This window comes from Saimiri boliviensis, chromosome 1, assembly GCF_048565385.1.
Source record: "Saimiri boliviensis isolate mSaiBol1 chromosome 1, mSaiBol1.pri, whole genome shotgun sequence".
NCBI lineage: Eukaryota > Metazoa > Chordata > Mammalia > Primates > Cebidae > Saimiri > Saimiri boliviensis.
In genome coordinates this window covers 241,398,994-241,418,279 of record NC_133449.1, presented here as the reverse complement: position 1 = coordinate 241,418,279, position 19,286 = coordinate 241,398,994, and the positions used below count along the sequence as shown (strand labels likewise).

General features: G+C 37.9%; 1 protein-coding gene across 6 annotated transcripts in view; it reads left to right on the top strand.

Moving 5' to 3' along the window:
• ERBIN (erbb2 interacting protein) overlaps positions 1-19,286 on the top strand; it is a 141,343-nt gene that overhangs the window by 40,929 nt on the left and 81,128 nt on the right. For 5 of the 6 annotated variants that reach the window (XM_039467565.2, XM_039467551.2, XM_039467544.2 and 2 more), the window contains 2 exons: positions 14,287-14,334; positions 18,940-19,137. In XM_039467565.2, the coding sequence (XP_039323499.1) occupies positions 18,949-19,137 (189 nt within the window). In that variant the 5' untranslated portion in view covers positions 14,287-14,334; positions 18,940-18,948. The remainder of the gene's footprint in view (positions 1-14,286; positions 14,335-18,939; positions 19,138-19,286) is intronic. The other variant, XM_074385336.1, reaches the window with a different exon arrangement.

The window sequence follows — 19,286 nt, the reverse complement described above, 5'->3', positions numbered from 1 at the left end:
CCCCTGCCTTTTTTTAAACACAGAATCTGAGATTGAAGAGGTAACATGTTCAGGATTACAGAATGGGAAATGGTGGGATCTAGATTCAAATGTAAAGCAGTATTATTTCCAAAGCAAGTTTCTTTTGTGTTCAGCTATATTGTTTCATGAATTTTCAGTGGTTTATTGGTAGGCTTTTTGTTATCTTCTATTAAAATTATATTAAGTGTTGAAATATGCAGATTTTCACTAGTTGAATTGACACAGCTTGATTTTGTGCCACTTTTAAACTCACCCCTCCTCCCCCAGAGAGCAAAAACAAATAAAAACCACATATAAACAGCTTTCTAGGAACAGTAGTTTCAGATACTGCTTCCTAAATTGTTCAGATATCTTAGCTTTTCAGTTCTGTTTGTTCCAAGGTGGTCATATATTGTTATTTTTCAATAATCAGATTTAGTTGTTTGCCATTTTTGTTTAGGGAATTACTATTAATTTTTTTTAGACTGTTAAGCATGGTAAACTTCAGATGTTCCTCTTTTTAAAGACCTGGTTCTCCTATATTCAGTGGTTTCACTTTTGTTACCTTGCCCCAATGTTGTTGAATCAGCAAACGAAGAAAACATGACATTTTAATTATTTGCATCAAATTACATAATCTGGTGATGTATGAAGACTACACTGTTAAATTACATTATTATATCCCCAGGATATGTAAGTGGGACTGAAAGATAGCAAGTCTATGCAGGTTGTTTATTACACATGCTGCTTGCCAAGCTGTATACCTGTAAGGGCTGCGGTTTTAAAATTTGTGCAAAGGTGCTTTATGAATTTGTGGTAACTTTTTCTCAGAGGAAGGAGGAATCATTGTGAATTGGGGAGCTATTCCAAGGGGGTCTGCTCTGTCATTCTTTTGGGTATTTTTTGTCCATCTTAGTATAGCCAGACTCTTAGCATTGAAATATTAGGTGGTGTTATAAAGCTTTACTTATAAGTGGTAATAATAAACCTTTGAAAATCCTTCTGTAATATAATGCTGAGAGTGATCTAGCTTTCTTTGGAAGGTTTTTGATGTTCCTAATCATTCCCAGCCTAAACTAACCTCGAGGAAAATGAGAACTTCAACCTGACCTCTCATTGTTTTGCCAATTTCTACCATTTTTTCTGTTTCCTTTTGGTTCTTTTATTTCTGTTCTTTCTGTTCAGATTAGGGAAAATAATAAACTTATAAAGAAATTCACCTTAGTAAATTAGGGCCTTGTCTCTTCCAGATTGATTTGCGTTTTAACAGAGGATGTACGAAGAGGGACCAGAAGAAATAACTAATGGTGGAATTTTATGCACTGTGGCACTCACGTCTAGGATTCTCAAATCAGGTCATGCTTTTCAGCAGGTTCGGTTTCTAGGGCAGTAGACACGTTGCATAAAAACATTTTATTTATAGTCAGTTTCATTTAAAATACCACTTAAAGAACCAAAGAAGTGATTAGTATACTGAATTGGGTAGGTGGAGTTGAGGAGTCAGTCAGCAGTAAGGCAAAAGGCCTCACCTGAACAAAGGATTTGATTCAGTAGTAAATTGTATAAAGGCAAATTGGGAATTACTAAGGAGGTTTGGGGATTAAGTAATGTATTTTAGGTTTTTAAATGGGAAAGGGAGATAGTAAAATAAATGATTTTAAGGAAAAAAATTAGGTGCTGACTAAATAGAATTAGGGAATCAGTTTGGAACCAAACAAAAAACCGATACTTATTGGCACTCACTCCTCATTCTTGTCTGTCCCCAGATCATGGCAGGCTCTAACTTACTTTGTTGATTTGACTATTCCTGACATTTAATAAAAATCAAATCTCATGATATGTGGCCTTTTGTGTCTGGCTTAACATAGCTAATGTTTCCAAAGTTCATCCATGTTGTATCACGTATCAGTACTTCATCCTTTTTATAGCTGAATAATAAATACTCCATTTTAGGGATAGATGACATTTTGTTTATTCATTTGACTGATGGACATTAAAAAAAAGTTGTTTTTACTTTTTGGTCACTGAATAAGGCTGCTATGAACATTAGTTACAAATTTTTCTAAGAACATGTGTTTTCAATCCTTTTGGATACCTGGGAGTGAAATTGTATCATATGGTAATTGTGTTTAACTTTTTGGAGGAAGTGCCAACCTATTTTTCAAAGTGACCACACCATTTTGCATTCCCATCAGCTGTTTTTGAAGTTCCAATTTTTCCACATCCTCCCAGTTTGTTATGGCCTGTCTTGATTATAGCCATCCTAGTGTGATTAAAATGGCGTATTATTGTAGTTTTGACTTGTATTGCCCAAATGACTAATGATATTAGCAACTTTATGGGCTTTTTGCGGCATTTGTTTTATCTTTGGAGAAAAGCTTGTTCAGACCCTTTGCCCATTTTTAAGTTTTTGTTTTTGTTTTTTTTGTTTGGTTGTAAGAGTTCTTTGTACTAACAGTTCTTTATCAAATACACGATTTATAGATATTCTCTCCCATTCTGTGGTTTCTCTTTTTACTTTATCGGTAGTGCTAATATTTTTTATTTTAATAGGAATATCTCTAGTGTTGTTTTATTCTGGACACTGATGGTTGGTTTCTTAATGAGGAAATACACTGTTTCTAATATACTAAGGATTTTGTCAAGAACAGATGTTAACTTTTATTTAGATGCCCTTTTTGTATTCCCCCTTTTGTCTTATTGTATGATGATGTATTGTCAGATTTTTCTCATGTATATTCACCTTGGCATTCCTAAAATCAATTCTCCTTAGTCATGTTTTACTGTTATTACTGTTGCATTTGAGTTGCTTCTGTGTAATTTAGGATTTTTTGAAATATTCTTTAAATATAACATTTTTGTTCTTGAGTCTAAATGTTAAATTTAGATTTAACATTAGATTTAACATTAAATTTAGATTTAAATGTTAAATTTAGATTCAAGAATACTTCAAAAAATCCTCTATTACATAGAAGTAACTAAATGGTTGCTTCATACTAACTTTGAGGGGTGTTGGTATCAGAGTTATATTGAATTCGAAATCTTCCTAATTTCTTGTGAACCCGGAACCTTGTGATCAAATTTCATCCCCTGAAAGTACAAGCACTGAGTTCATGTTGTCTTTTACAAAAGTAGCTTTGGCAGATTTCACCCATGATTTCATCTATGATTTTCCATTTCTTGAGAAAAATTTTATAATTTATACAAAGTCATGTAATATAAAGCACATCACTATTTGAGCTTAGTAATTTTTTATTTTTTAAAAATACTTTCTGTTTGTTTGTTTTTGAGGCAGGGCCTCACCCAGTCACCCAGTCTGGAGTGCAGTGGCACAATCATAGCTTACTGTAGCCTGATAGTCTCAAAATCTTGGACTCATGTGATCCTCCTGAGCAGCTGGAACAATAGGCACATTGTCACCATGCCCAGCTAATTTTGTAATTTTTTTGTATAGATGAGGTATCACTATGTAGTGCAGGCTGGTCTCTAACTCCTGGCCTCAAGTGGTCCTCCCATCTCAGCCTCCCAAAATGCTGGGATTATACATGTGACCTACTGCACCTGACCTAAAAATACTTTTTATCTGTGTTGTTAAATTACCATTCTGATTACTACTTGTATGTTTTATTTCTTTAGCTCTACTGGGAAATTGTCTGTTCTTTATGTTTTTCTACTTCCACCAAAAACAGAACAGAATGATGGATTTAATCATTATTTTTACTGTTTTTCTTTTCTAAATAATTAATTCCTGCTTTTTTCTTCAAATTCCTTCATTGAATGGAGATACTGAGTGGGCAGTTGGATATACAAGTCTGAGGTTTAGGATAGTGGTCCAGACTTCAGTGTAGCAGGCATTTCTAGTGTCCTGCATCACAGTTCTCTTGGCTCACCTCTGATTTTTAACCCCTTCTGCAGGAAATAGTACCATGAAAGCTTAGACTCGCCTCAGGCTGAGCTTCCTACTGCAAACACACTCTTCATTTTTTGGCCCCAGTGATTTCTTTTCTGTGGGAGACCAACAAGATTAGAAAGCAAGCATAGTTTGGTAGTGAGGCAGAGGTAATGCCTATAGAGGCAGTGCTGCTCCTGTATCTTACCAGATGGATAAAAAACTCACCTCTCATCCTATCTGGAGATAATTTTGAGATACCATCTATATGCTTCTTGAGAGATTTAAGTAGATTGATCCTCTGTTGTCTTTAGGGATGATACTTTATATTGGCTTTTCTCCCATTCCTGTCTCATTCTTCCTGCTCCCTTAGGTCGTTCTCGAGACAAACTGCTTTTACTCAGGTTCTTACCTCAGCCATTGCTTTTGGGAGAACCCAAACTAAGACAGCAGTCATTAGAGTACTTAGTATTTAAAAGGTAGGTAAGAGTTTAGGAATTGAAACGGGATGATCACCAAAGATGTGAGTATATATAGAAAAGAAGGCCAAGATCTATGTTCTTTGTATCATTAGGAATCTGTTAAGAGGTTGGCATAGAGAGGAGCAACTAGCAAAGGAAACAGGTTTGACCAGTGATGTAGGAACAAAACTAGGAGGGTATGTTGTGTCTTGGAAGTGAAATGAAGAAAACTTGTAAAGTAAGAGGAAGCGATGCTGCTAAGAAAGCAAGGGGGAGATGTGAATTTAGGATGTCTGTTGAATGAATGAATGAATGAATGAATGAATTTTGAGACAGAGTCTTGCTCTGTCACCCAGTCTGGAGTGCCGTGGTGCAATCTTGGCTCACTGCAGCCTTTGCCTCCTGGGTTCTAGTGATTCTGCTGCCTCAGCCTCTTGAATAGCTGGGATTACAGGCACGTGCCACGATGCTCAGCTGATTTTTGTATTATTGGTAGACATAGGATTTCACCATGTTGGTCAGGCTGGTCTTGAACTCCTGATCTCAAGTGATCTGCCTGCCTCAGCCTCCCAAAGTGCTGGGATTACAGGCATGAGCCACCACACCCAGCCATGTTTTTTTATTTTTTATTTTTTTATTTTTCAAGATGGAGTCTCGCTTTGTCACCTAGGCTGTAGTGCAGTGGCGTAATCTCAGCTCACTGCAATGTCTGCCTCCCAGGTTCAAGTGATTCTCTTGCCTCAGTCTCCCGAATTACTGGAATTACAGGTGCCTGTCGCCAACACCAGGGTAATTTTTGCATTTTTAGTAGAAATGGGGTTTCACCATGTTGGCCAGGCTAGTCTTGAACTCCTGGCCTCAAGTGATTTGCCTACCTTGGCCTCCCAAAGTGCTGGGATTACAGGTGTGAGCCACTGTGCGTGGCCAGATTATATATTGAATTTAGACATTTTAAGAACGGTTGGCCAGGCGCAGTGGCTCACACCTGTAATTCCAGTTCTTTGGGAGGCCGAAGCAAGTGGATCATGAGGTCAGTAGATCGAGACCATCCTGGCCAACATGGTGAAACCCAGTCTCTACTAAAAATACAAAAATTAGCTGGACGTAGTCCTAGCTACTCAGGAAGCTGAGGCAGGAGAATCGCTTGAACCCAGGAGGCAGAGGTCTCAGTGAGCCAAGCCACTGCACTCCAGCCTAGTGACAGAGGGAGACTGTCTCAAAGAAAAAAGAACAGTTTTTCTTGAAATGATGGGGACAAAAGTGTGATTGGAGTGGATTTAGGAACACTTGATAGAATAATTGAAGACAGTGCATATGGACAACTTGTTTGAGGAATTTTTCTATAAAAGGCAGCAGAGTAATGGGTTGGTAGCTATAGAGAGAGATGTAGTTTCAGGAGAGGTTCTTTTTAAGATGAGAGAAAAATGTAGCTGCTTGATATAACATATTACTGTGTGGTCAAAATCAGTTTAGGATATTTTAGACTGTTTCTCTTTATAAGGATAAATTTAATATTCCCCATCATAATTAGGATTCTTTCTGGTTAGTTTGACTGTCTTTTTCTGTTTCCATTTAGGGCTCCCTAAGTCATGTATAATGAATTAATGGAGGAAAAGAATTTGTTAAAAGTTGCTGGGAGAAACAAAGGTGATTGGTAATTACTCTGACATAGACATAAGCATTAGGAAGTGAAGATAAGTGATGGAATATATGTAGGGAAATTAATCCTGCTACAGGATTTCGTTTTATGGGGAAAGAGTTTAGAATCCAGTCAAGACTGTGTAAGAAGCTGGGTGCAGTGGCTCATACCTGTAATCCAGCAATTTGGGAAGCTGAGGTGCTTGGATCACTTGAGGCCAGGAATTTGAGACCATCCTGGCCAACATGGTGAAACGCCATCTCTACTAAAAATACAAAAATTATCTGTATGTAGGGGCATACATTTGTAATCCCAGCTACTCTGGAGGCTGAAGCATGAGAATTGCTTGAATCCGGGAGGCCGAGGTTGCGTGAGCCGAGATCATGCCACTGTACTCCAGCCTGGTTGACAGAATGAGACTGTCCCACACACAAAAAAGAAAGATTATATGAGAAAGCTATTTCTAGGTTTGAAACAATGCCATGATTTAATTTCCCTGTCATATTAAGCAACAGCCTTGTGAATATACATATTTGTGATCCATATTGTCACAAATGTCTTTTTGCACAGCTTTTATTGACTTATTTGTTGAAAATAGCCACGTCAACTTTATGCTAGGAGCAGGTGAAATTTACCCACAGACTTCCATTCTTTATTTTCTGCAGTTTCACCTTTTCCAAGTATTGTTAAAAGAGTCACATTGAACTTTTTTTTCCCCCCTCATTCTCTTCTACCTCTTCCTTCAGATTATAGAATGGTCTAATGTCAGTCTTTCAGTGTTAATTCTGTCTGAGATGTTTGCATTTGTAGTCATATTTCTAACTGTGGAATGAACAAGTTTTTCTGTTGAAAAAAATTGAGGCTTTCTTTCCTAAATTATGTCAGTCCTTCTACACTTAGTGGAAGAGAATTCCATAGATTCTTCTTCTACCTTGACCTATACTTTTAAAAATAGGGCTAGCAAAAATTGGTTGACTCAAGGAAGGCTTAATGATCTGAATTTCAGAGATAACAAGAGTTCTGTGCAGGTGAATGTGGCAGTTTCCCTGCCTCGGGGCAGGTACCTGGTGTCAGTATAGGCAGATAATATGGGAAGACATTAAAGGGATAGGATAAAGGCATTCAAGAATTAGGATCCTTGAATGACATTGTGGGTTTTAGAGAAGATATGGGACTCTTGACAGAGTCTCAGAGGCAAAAATCAAATAATTAAGCATGATACTTTGACCTATCTTCCTCTTTACATTTTGCCAAGAAGTCGAAGGAGAGGAGAGGATTGAAAAACGTAGAGAAATCATGTAGTCCTGCAAATTCAAAGAGTGCTTGAAATTTGGGACCCTGTTGGACTTGAATCTGAAGGTAAACTGAATCAAAAGTATTTAGAACTGCAACCCAAGCTTCTATTACCTCAGATTTGACAAGGTTGAAAAGGTGGCTGTGGGTGGTGATAGGGGTTGTGGGTTGGGCTGATTGCACATGAATTCAGTCTGATTAAAGCTGCTGCCAGTCCCAGCTCGAATGGACTCTACTAGAAATATGAATTACCAACCATTTATCCTGGGAGAAGTAGAAGGACCTTACAGTCCCTGGGAAATAACACTTAAAACAATATTATAGTTGGGCGTGGTGGTTTTTGCCTATAATTCTAGCACTTTGAGAGGTGGAAGCAGGATAATTGCTTTATCCAGGAGTTCAAGACTAGCCTGGGGAACATAGTGGGACTCTGTCTTCATACAAAATAAAAAAATTGCTTAGTGTGGTGGTACAAGCCTATAGTCCCAGCTATTTGGGAGACTGAGGTTGAGGATTGCTTAAGCCTGGGAGGTTGAGGCCGCAGTGAGCTGAGATTGTGCCACTGCACTCCAGCCTGGGTAACTGAGACCCTGTCTCAAAGAAAACCCAAAACCAAATGAACCAAAAATTATACTGAATTTTTGACTGTTACTTTATAGTGTCTAGAATATTATAAAAACCATGAAACATACAAAGACATGGAAAAGGGTGAATGTATAGGCTTGTAGATGACCCAGTTATTGGAATGAGGAGACAAGAACATTAAGTCAATTGACAGGATAATATGTGGGGAATTGAGTATTTCAGGAAAATAATGGAAATTTAAAAACCAAATGCATATTCTGGAACTGAAAAATAGAGTATCTTAAATTAAAAAATTGATCAAATAGCCTAAATGCATAGATCTATGATAAGAAACAAAGATGGAAGGAAATGGTAAATGTGTGAATAAATATGAAAGTTTACTTTAGTTTTTAAATTTATATAAATGACAGTGGATAGCACAAAGCAAACAATAACAATGTATTATAGAATTTGTAGCATGAGAGCACAAAAGATGGAAGTAAATACGCACATACTCTTTTACAGTACTTAGATTATATATGAAATGGTGTAATATTTGAAAATGGGCTATGATGAATGAAGAATGCATATTGTAAATTCCAGAGCAACCAAAAAAAGTAGGATAGCTAAAAGTCTATAAAAGGAGATAAAGTGGAATTTTCGAAAGGAAAACTATTAGAAGGTAAGAAAAGGGGAACAAAGAACAAATAGAAAATAAATAATGATGAGGCTGGGCACGATGGCTCACGCCTGTAATCGCAGCGCTTTGGGAGGCCGAGGCAGGGGGATCACTTGAGGTCAGGAGTCTGAGAGCAGCCTGGCCAACGTGGGAAAACCCTGTCTCTACCAAAAATACAAAACTTAGCCAGGCGTGGTGTTGGGCACCTGGAGTCTGAGCTACTCAGAAGGCTGAGGCAGGAGAATCACTTGAACCCAAGAGGTGGAGGTTGCAGTGAGCCGAGATCATGTCACTGCACTCCAGCCTGGTGGCAGAGCAAGACTCCATCTTAAAAAAAAAAAAAAAAAAAAACTAGGTGTGGTGGCTCATGCCTGTAATCACAGCACATCAGGAGGCAGGTAGATTACTAGGTCAGGAGATTGAGACCATCCTGGCTAACATAGTGAAACTCTGTCTCTACTAAAATAACAAAAAATTAGCCGGGCATGGTGGCACATGCCTGTAATCCCAGCTACTTGAGAGGCTAAAGCAGGGGAATTGCTTGAACTTGGGAGGCCGAGGTTGCGGTGAGCTGAGATCATACCACTGCACTCCAGCCTTGCTACAGAGCAAGACTCTCTCAAAAAAACAAAAACAAAAACAGCAACATGTATAGTTTCAAGTTCTGTCATAGTAGTAATTACATAAAATATGAAAGATCTAAGCCCACCATTAAAACACAGAAATTAGGACATTTGATTTCTAAAAAGATCCAATATTATGCTTTCTACCAATGGTTACTTGAAATGTAAAGACATTTGGTTAAAAGTAATAGATGGAAATATATATCATATTAACACTAATCAAAAGAAAGCTCCTATGGCTATAGTGACATCAGACAAAATATTAAAAGACAGGGATTACTAGCAGGAAAAAAAGCCCTCATAGTGTTAAAAGGATCTATTCACCAAGAAGATATGAGCCCTAAATATCTATTCACTTTATAATGGACCTCCAACATACATGAAATAAAAATAGTCAAAAGAATAGACAAATTTACAACTATAGTTAAGAGATGCCTATACTTTTTGGTAACTTACAAAAAAAGCCATAAATTGGTTAGAATATAGAAGATTTGAACACAACTGTCAACCAATTTTATCTAATTGACATTTATAGATGTCACTCTCAAATCCCCTTCACTCCACACCCACCAGGCTCTGTGCCCAGCTAGGCTTCCAGCACTCAGTGCAGCCCATGATTGGAAACTCACCATCATCAGGCTCGGTTTAAGAGATGGTTGCAGAGGGAGCTGGGTCTGGATGTGGACTCAGATGCCCTGTGGGTATCAGTTCTGCTGACACTTTGACCCAAAATAGGTAAAGTGCTGAGCAAGCAGTGTACTCTGGAGCCTCAATGAGTCCATCTGCACAGTGGGGAGCATGAAGAGATGGTTTTGGCCTATACTTCTGCTTGTTCAGTTCTTCAGCTCACAGAAAGGATGCTAGTCCATGAAGGTGACCTCGTAGTACTGGTTAATTAAACTTTATTGCTCACTGAAAAAAATATAGCCAGGTATATCTTGTGATCTCTTTAGGTGAATAGAAAATGTTCTGTATTAAAAAAACAAAACATTTATAGTGGTTTTACTTTTCAATTTTTATGGTAATTCTCAAACTGAGACTTTTGTCAAAATAATCTCCAGTAGAGGATGGGGAGAGCTAAATGATAGTGGCTATAGTATGGATGAAATAAGATTGACCATGCATTGATTATTATTGAAACTGTGTTGGAAAAGGAATAACATGACATTTTGTTTAAGACAAAGACTTTTGAGTTTTATACTGTACCTTACTAAATCAGAATTTCTAGGGAGAAGATAATAGTATCTATATTTTTCAAAAATAATGAGTGAATATTAACTAGCTACTTACAATTACAGCCAAGTTTTGTTTTATTTTCTTCCTCATGAGCAGCTTTTTAAATTGATGGCAGGATTTACTAGAGCAGTCTATGAATGGTCGCCCAGATCCTACTTATGAAAATATCCATGAGCTCTTCTTTTTCTCTACTAAATTATTTCTACCTGCCTGCAAATCCACTGTTGTATCTCTTCATTCATATTTGGCGCTAGCAATTACTTTATTTTTCTAGTGTTTTATGTAGCAAAACTATCTGAGTTGTCTATTCAGATAACCAGTCACTTTTATATTCATACACAGTGGCCATTCTAAGTCCTTATTAACAGAGTTTGTAACTTCTTCCTCCTTAAAACATTTTTTTTCCCACTTGACTTTTAGAATAGCACACTTTTTTTTTGTCGGGGGAGAGGTGTTTCTTTTGCCTCACTTGACTGCTTCTCTTCTTTGTCCTTTGCTGGTCCTCTCTCTTCTTTCTAACCCTTAACTTTATAATGTTTTGGGGCTCAACCATTGAACCTATTCTCTTTTTTGTCTGCCCTCATGTCCCTGATGATCTCATCTAATTTCATTGCTTTAAATATCATCTATAAGCAGATGACTTTCAAATTTATATTCTCAGCTTGGATCTCTTCCCACATCTCTGAATGCCTGTATCCAGCTGCTTACGTAGTGTCCTACTCACATACCTTTCAAGTATTTCAAACTAAAGTTTTTGAATACAAGCATCTCTTTTTCTCTCTGCCCTGCTCCTACCATGGTCTTCTTCCATTTCAGTTTACTGGCTGCTCCATTCTACCAGACTGTCATATCTGGGAGTGTATAGGAACGACAGAAGATTTGGTAGCCAACTTTGCTTGCTGTACACACAGGTTTTTTTCGTGACATGCAGTATATGTAGAATTCTTAGAGAATGTTAAACAACTTAGTCCTATACCATTTGGCATAGCAACAAAGAGTTTGATGTATTTAGGGTAGTTCTGTAATTTTGAAACACATAAATGAATATCACTCGGAGTTTTTAAGAAAAAGATTATGTATACACTTTTTATTAAGACTGTTGTTTCATGTTTTAGGCTGTCTCACTTTGGAATGTGTTGGCTGCAAGTACAGAAAACATAGCAATAGTTTAAGCAAATAAGGGAATTAGTTTTCCCACATACCAAGAAATCCAGAAGTAGGGAATAGTTAGCGTTAATTCAGCTGCAGCAGTGCTATTTGAAACCCCAGCTTGTTTTGTCTTTTTCTTCTGTTAGTCTTATTTATTGGCTGATTATTAATCCTCATGCTTGTTGACTTACAGTAATAGGTTGGTTGTTGCAGTATTAGACACTGTGTACAGATGTAAGGCTAGAAAAATGAGAGAGTGGTGGTGTCAGATATATTTGCTCCGATTTATCAGGAAAGAAAATGTTTTCCCAGGATTAATCCCCATTTCACCCCCAAAGCAGACTTCAGAATAAGTCTTTGATATTCACTGTGTTATCTATTTCTTACTGATCCCTCCAGACATGGAAAGCTCAAAAGTAGTAATTGAGCTGGGCCCCTTATTGCCCTGAATAATCCAAAGTCTTGAAAGGAAAGCCAGGTCACACCTATAAACCCAGCACTTTGGGAGGCAGAGGTGGGTGGGAGAATTTATTGAACTCAGGCGTTTGAGACCAGCTTGGGCAACATGATGAGACTCTTGTCGCTTTAAAAAAAAAAAAAGGTAGCTGAGTGTGGTTAGCTGGGTGCACGGTTATAGTCCCAGCCCCTCAGAAGGCTAAGGCAGGAGGATTGTTTGAGCCCAGGAGGTCGAGGCTGACGTGAGCCATGATTTTGACACTGAATTCCAGCCTGGGCAACAGACCAAGACCCTGTCTCCAAAAAAAAAAAAAAAAAAAAAAAAAAAAAAAAAAGACATAGTGGCTCGCACCTGTAATCCCAGCACTTTGGGAGGCCAAGGCAGGTGGATCACTTGCGCTCAGTTTGAGACCAGCCCAGCCAACATGACAAAACTCCGTCTCTACTAAAAATAAAATAAAAAAATTAGCCAGGTGTTGTGGCGTACACCTGTAATCCCAGCTACTCTGGAGGTTGAGGCAGGAGAATCACTTGAACCCAGGAAGCAGAGGTTGCGGTGAGCTGAGATTGCACTACTGCACTCCAGTCTGGGCAACGGGTAATATGTCTCAAAAAAAAAAATCTTAGAAGGGAAAATAAGTCCCATAAGCATCATTAACAGTGCCTGCCAAATAGAACTATGAAAAATTACCAAAATATAATTGACCATTCGAGTTTATTTGCATGGAAAATTATTTATTTCTCAGTAAGTTCAAATTAATGGCATTTTAATGGTAGGTAAAAGAGTGTTTATATAATGAAGGCTCTCAATAGTTTATAAATGTATTAAGACTATTCACTATAAAGATAGCCATTTGGCTGAGTGCAGTGGCTCACGTTTGTAATCCCAGCGCTTTGGGAGACTGAGGTGGGAGAATTGCTTAAGCGCAGGAGTTCGCGACCAGTATAGCCAACATAGTGAGACCCTGTCTCTACAAAAAGTTTTAAAATTAGCAGGGTAGGGTGGTGTTAAAGTAAAATTTTGATGCTGTAAAAGAAACAGCACTCAGAAGGCCAAGTGTGGTGCTTCACACCTGTAATCCTAACACTTTGGGAGGCCGAGTTGGGCGGATCGCCTGAGCTTGGGAGTTCAAGACCAGCCTGAACAACATGGAGAAACTCTGTCTCTACTAAAAAATACAAAAAAAAAGTAGCCAGGTGTGGTGGCACATGCCTATAATCCCAGCTACTTGGGAGGATGAGGCAGGAGAATTGCTTGAACCTGGGAGGCAGAGGTTGTGGTGAGCCCACATCACCCCATTGCACTCCAGCCTGGGCAACAAGAGCGAAACTCCATCTAAAAAAAAAAAGAAAAAGAAAAAGAAAAAGAAATAGCACTCGAAGATAAATCCTCTTAGCAAGGCAGTTTACTTCTATAGAAGGGTGCGGCGTATAGATGGAGCAATGGTAGCCAGATGCCTGGATAGGGAGGGAAAGGGTACTTATGCTTGGTTGGTGGGGGGGGGCGGCGGCAGGGAATTGGGGGAGGTGTTTTCCTCTATTGCTGTGTCGTTTCCCTATTGGCTAGGGTTAGACTGCACAAGCTGGACTAATTCCAATTGGCTATTTAAAAAAGAGCAGGGATCCAAGCTGGAGTGGCAGGGTGGGTGTGTTGGTGAAGGATGGTTATGGACAGATCAGAGCAATTAGCCAGGGGTGACCTAGGTCAAAGAAGGTGACTGGAACAGATGACTGGGATGAGTCAGGATGGAGCCCAGGGCAAGGGGAATAGATGTGAACTACTGATTAGAACCAGTGGAGAAGGTTGTTTACTGGAATTACAAGGAAGTTAAACTTTAAAATAGAGGATTAAAGAATAAGAGAGCTGAGCACACATACTGATTCTTTGAAGAGAAACTTGGGGTTCACTGTTACAGTGGTATACACCTGTACTACTTAGGAGGCTGAGATGGGAGGATTGATTGAGTCCAGGAGTTTGAGGCTGCAATGAGCCATGTTTGTGCCACTGGATTCCCGCCTAGGTGACAGAGTGAGAACCAGTCTCTTAAAAAAAAAAAAAAAGCTAATGATTTATTTAGAAGCTAGTAAATTTGTGTATGTGTGTGCATACACTTGTGTGTGTGTGTTTTAAGAGGCTACTATTTTGGTTTGACTATTTGGTCTTAACTGTTTTCACTTTACAAATTTAAATTTTTGAGAAGTTTAACTTTTATATAAATTAGAAATTAAAAGAGATGTTTCTTAGTCATAAAGATCCATTTTTATTGTAATTTTGGTTCTCTTTTTGCTTTCCATAGAATGTTGGCTCAATTAAGAAACATCAGGGAGATAAATTCAACCCAGTGGTAAGTAACTTTGATTTCTTTTGGTAGGAAGTTTTCAGCAGCCAGTTGCAGGGGCACATGCTTATAATCCCAGCACTTTGGGGGACCAATGTGAGAGAATCACTTGAGTCCAGGAATTCAAGACCAACCTGGGCAAAATGGTGAAATTCCCATCTCTGCAGAAATTACAGAAAGTAGCTGGGCATGATGGCTGGTGGCATAGTGGTAGCCTCGGGAGGCTGAAGTGGGAAGATCCCTTGAGTCTGGGAGGTCGAGGGAGCAGTGAGCCAAGATAGCACCTTTGCACTCCAGCGTGGACAAGAGTGTGACCCTGTTTTTCTTTTTTTTTTTTTTTGTTGTTGTTGTTTTATTTGTTTGTTTTTGAGATGGAGTCTCTCTCTGTCGCCCAGGCTGGAGTGCAGTAGCAACATCTTGGCTCACTGCAACCTCCGCCTCCCGGGTTCAAGTGATTCTCCTGCCTCAGCCTCCCGAGTAGCTGGGACTACAGGCGCATGCCACCATGCCCGGCCAATTTTTTGTATTTTTAGTAGAGACGGTGTTTAATCCTGTTAGCCAGGATGGTCTATCTCCTGACCTCATGATCTGCCCGCCCCAGCCTTCCAGAGTGCTGGGATTACAGGCATGAGTCACTGCACCTGGCCTTTTTTTTTTTTTTTTTTTTTTAAAGCTTACTACGGTGCTCATTTTCTGGGTCAATACTTTCTTCTCCATTCTGATTAGAAGACTCTTATGTCTGCAGTTTTATTTCTGATTTATAAAGTGACTCTTCCTTATGACATACCTGAAGTTCTCATTAGCAGTTCCCATGTTGATCAGTTCAGTTCTGATCAGGTGGGGCTTTCTTCCTTTTTGATTACTTCCTTGTATTATTATGTAAAGGACAATCGGTCTTTGGGTACTGTTACTCATTTACTTCCCTTTCATATGTTGCTTTCCTCCTCTGCCCTCAAGGATTAAGGTCGTTACCCTTTCTTGTCAGTCAGCAGTTTTTAGTCTATAATCACTTCCATTTGCAGTCCTATATAGATTGGGGGTTTATTTTTATATTGGTACCAGGCCCACTGAATTTGATCTGAGGTCTAATCTGCTTTCTTTATAGTTTCTATTTATAGAAAGTTTTCCTTTGAGATGTAAACTCTGTGCAGCTTGCTAGAACCAAACATCTTCCTTTTCTGAATTTGTTCTCCTTTCGGAGAAGTTGTTCTGTAATTTCTGTTTGTCTGTCTTCAATGTAATTAGCTCCACAGGAAAAAACTTGGAAATTATTTTATCTCCATCGATAATTACTTGACCCTATAAATTGCCTTATGCCTCAAGTGCCCTATGTATTTTGTTTTTGAGACGGAGTCTCACTCTGTTGCCAGGTTCGAGTGCAGGGGCTCAATCTCAGTTCATAGCAGTGGGTCAGTCTCGGTTCACAGCAACCTCCGCCTCCCGGATTCAAGCGATTCTCCTGCCTCAACCTCCTGAGTAGCTGGGACTACAGGCACGCACCATCACACACAGCTAATTTTTGCATTTTTAGTAGAGATGGGGTTTCACGGTGTTGGCCAGGATGGTCTCGATCTCCTGACTTTGTGATCTGCCCACCTTGGCCTCCCAAAGTGCTAGAATTACAGGTGTGAGTCACTGCACCCAGCCTGGTGCCCTACATCTTTATGTTATTTTTAATGTTTTGGCCCCCTATTGTCCAGTGGCTATTAAGCATTTAAAATGTGTGACTGATAAGGAGTATTAAATTTTATTTGATTTGGCTTTTAATATTAAGTTTAAATAGCCAAATGTGTCTAGTGGCTACCATACTGGATATAGCAGATAGAATTCTTTCCCATTCTTAAGTGTCCTCCTAACTCAATATCAGTGTATTCTTAATGTCTAGAACAAGAAATTTTGTGTTCATTTTTGGAATTTTTTAAATGATCTCATAAGCACACAAGTAAAATATAAATTCTCTTTTGGCAATTAAAATCTTATCAGGTGAACTGTTTATTCTTACTGGTAAAACATGTCTTAAAAACATAAATTGTTAGTAATAAACTTTTCTGAATATTTATTTGTTGACAGATTTTAGATGGAAACATTTAATGTTTGACATCTTAGTTTCTTTTTGTAAATTCTGAAGGAGAAGCATGTAGTGAAGATTTACTGATACTTGAATTGTTTTAAGCAACTTCCTTCAAGTATATATTATTACATATTGAGAAGCAGTATTACATATTGAGAGCACAGACTCAGTTTCTTCATGGAAAAATGCAGATAACAGTACATATCTTAGAAAGTTGTTGTGATGGAAGCAAAGAAGGACATTATATAATGATAAAAGGATCAATGCAACAACAAGAAGAGCTAAAGATCCTAAATATATACGCACCCAATACAGGAATACGCAGACATACAAGACTTATAAAGAGACTTAGACTCCCACATAATAATAGTGGGAGACTTCAACATTAATATTAGACAGATCAGTGAGACAGAAAATTAACAACGATATTCAGGACTTGAACTCAGATCTGGAACAAGTAAATGTAATTAACATTTATAGAACTCTGCACTTTAAATATACAAAATATACACTCTTATCAGTACCACATCATATCAACTTAGAAGTTTAAAAGAAATCTTGGTTGGCTCCTTGTTTGCTATTCTCTTCCCTCATTTTCTTTCATGTCTCCATTATTAAGGACAATTATAGGCATACCCATATTTAGACTGCATTCTAGCCCGGGCAATAAAGCAATACCCCCATCCTCTCTCCTTCTTCCTCTTTCTCTTTCTTCCTCTTCTTTATTCTTTTAAAAAAAAAGAAAAAGAAAAAAAAGAAAGCATGTTATTTATTTTTTCTTTCCTAATTTACTGGCTAGAATCTCTACTACAATGTTAAATAGATGTGGTAAAAAAAAAAAAAAGAAAGTTGTTGTGATGATGAAGTGAGAGTCTGCCTATAGTTTATCTAGAGAACTTTGTACAGTGCCTGGTATAGAATGATTGAGTAAGTATAGTCAAAAAACTTTTTTTTTTTTTTTTTTTTTTGGGACAGATTCTGGCTGTGTTGCCCAGGCTGGAGTACAGTGGCACAAACTCACTTCACTGCAGCCTCTCCCTCCCAGGTTCAAGCAATTATCTTGCTTAGCCTCCCAAGTAGCTGAGATTACAGGCATGCGCTACCACACTCAGCCAATTTTTTTTTGTATTTTTAGTAGAGTTGGGGTTTCACCATGTTGACCAGGCTGGTTTTGAACTCCTGACCTCAAGTGATCCACCTGCCTCAGCCTCCCATAGTGTTAGGATTACAGGCGTGAGCCACTGGGCCAGGCCTAGAATAGTCAAATTTTTAAAAAAGAGTGCAAGGGAAATACATATCTTACTCATTATCACTTTTAAAATATCATATAATATGAAGTAGAAGAGTTAGAATCAGTGCCTTGCTAGATTCCTGTTAACAGCCTGAGGCAAAAGGAAAAATCACCAATATCAGCTCCTGTCTTTATTTTAACATTGGATATTTTGTTTATACATGGATTCTTTTTCAGTAATCTGTATTTTTAAAACATTATATTGAGATGTTGTACTTATCTTGATTACTGAAGTTTTTGATACCTCTTTATATTTTGTGCCTGAGGCCTGACTGGTCTTAACCTAGTCTTCGTCCTGGTTAGAGGTAATCTAATACTCTAATAGCATCTTCTGTCAATAGCAAGAATGGATCATTTTACATAGAAAGAATTGATAACACTAATTATCATTTTTATTTATTTCTAATACTGCTATAAAGTTGCCAGTATATTTGTGTGAATTTTTTGGTTTAATTTTATCTTAGAGTATGCTGCACAATTCAGATTTTTAAAAGTCAATTTTTAAACTTATATTTCTTCAAATGAATTGCTTTAATACATCTGCAAATATAATCTTACTTTGCTAATATAATCTTAGCCTAATTAGAATTAACCGTTCACTAATTCAAAATTGGCCTTTTCCCTCAATTAATTTGAAATCTTTATTTAAGCAAGTTTATGTACTAGTGTGTTACCATAAACACATTTGAGGCATATAAGTTCTTTAGAAAAACAGTATGACCAATATTTAATTGAAACAAAATATACTTGGGGTAGGCAAGAATTTTCATGTGGAAACTGACTTTTCGTAGGAAAGTTATAGGATGATTGATTCCTGATGGCTGGTTAGAAAGACCTGAAAATATCTTTACATTCCCACTTCCTACTCAGAACTGCACCTAATCAAGTCCTTAATGAAGACATGTAGAACTTTTAGAGCCAGAAATTAAGTAAAATTAAGTAAAAGTCTTGTCTTATTAAGAGTTTTTCTTACTGAGAACTAAGAAGCAGGCGCAAGGCTTGGTTTTTGAAGCATGTAAATAGCTACTTCATGGATTGTTTTGTGAAGTACTAAAGAGCTTGAGTTTAATTTGAAATCCAGTAGCTGTGAATGTGGACATTAAAGCGATGTTAAATAGGTTCCACTGTGCTTGTATAGTGGCGGGAGAAGTATTCATCTGTGACATATGAACTGTGATAGATTGGAATGATTTGTGAAAAACGGTTGTAATATGTATGTTTTAAATTTCTTTTTATTTGAATATTACAGCGTCTAAAAATGACTACAAAACGAAGTTTGTTTGTGCGGTTGGTGCCATGTCGCTGTCTACGAGGGGAAGAGGAGGCTGTCACTACTCTCGATTATTCTCATTGCAGCTTGGAACAAGTTCCCAAAGAGATTTTTAATTTTGAAAAAACCTTGGAGGAGCTCTATTTAGATGCTAATCAGATTGAAGAGCTTCCAAAGGTATGCTAATACTTCCTTTCAAGAATTACCTTTGGATATTTTTATACCTAGAAATATGATATTCCTAATATTGTTGTAAAGTTGCCAATATATTTGTGTGGTGTCTGAAGTTTTTGGTTTAATTTTACCTTAAAGTATGCCGCACAATT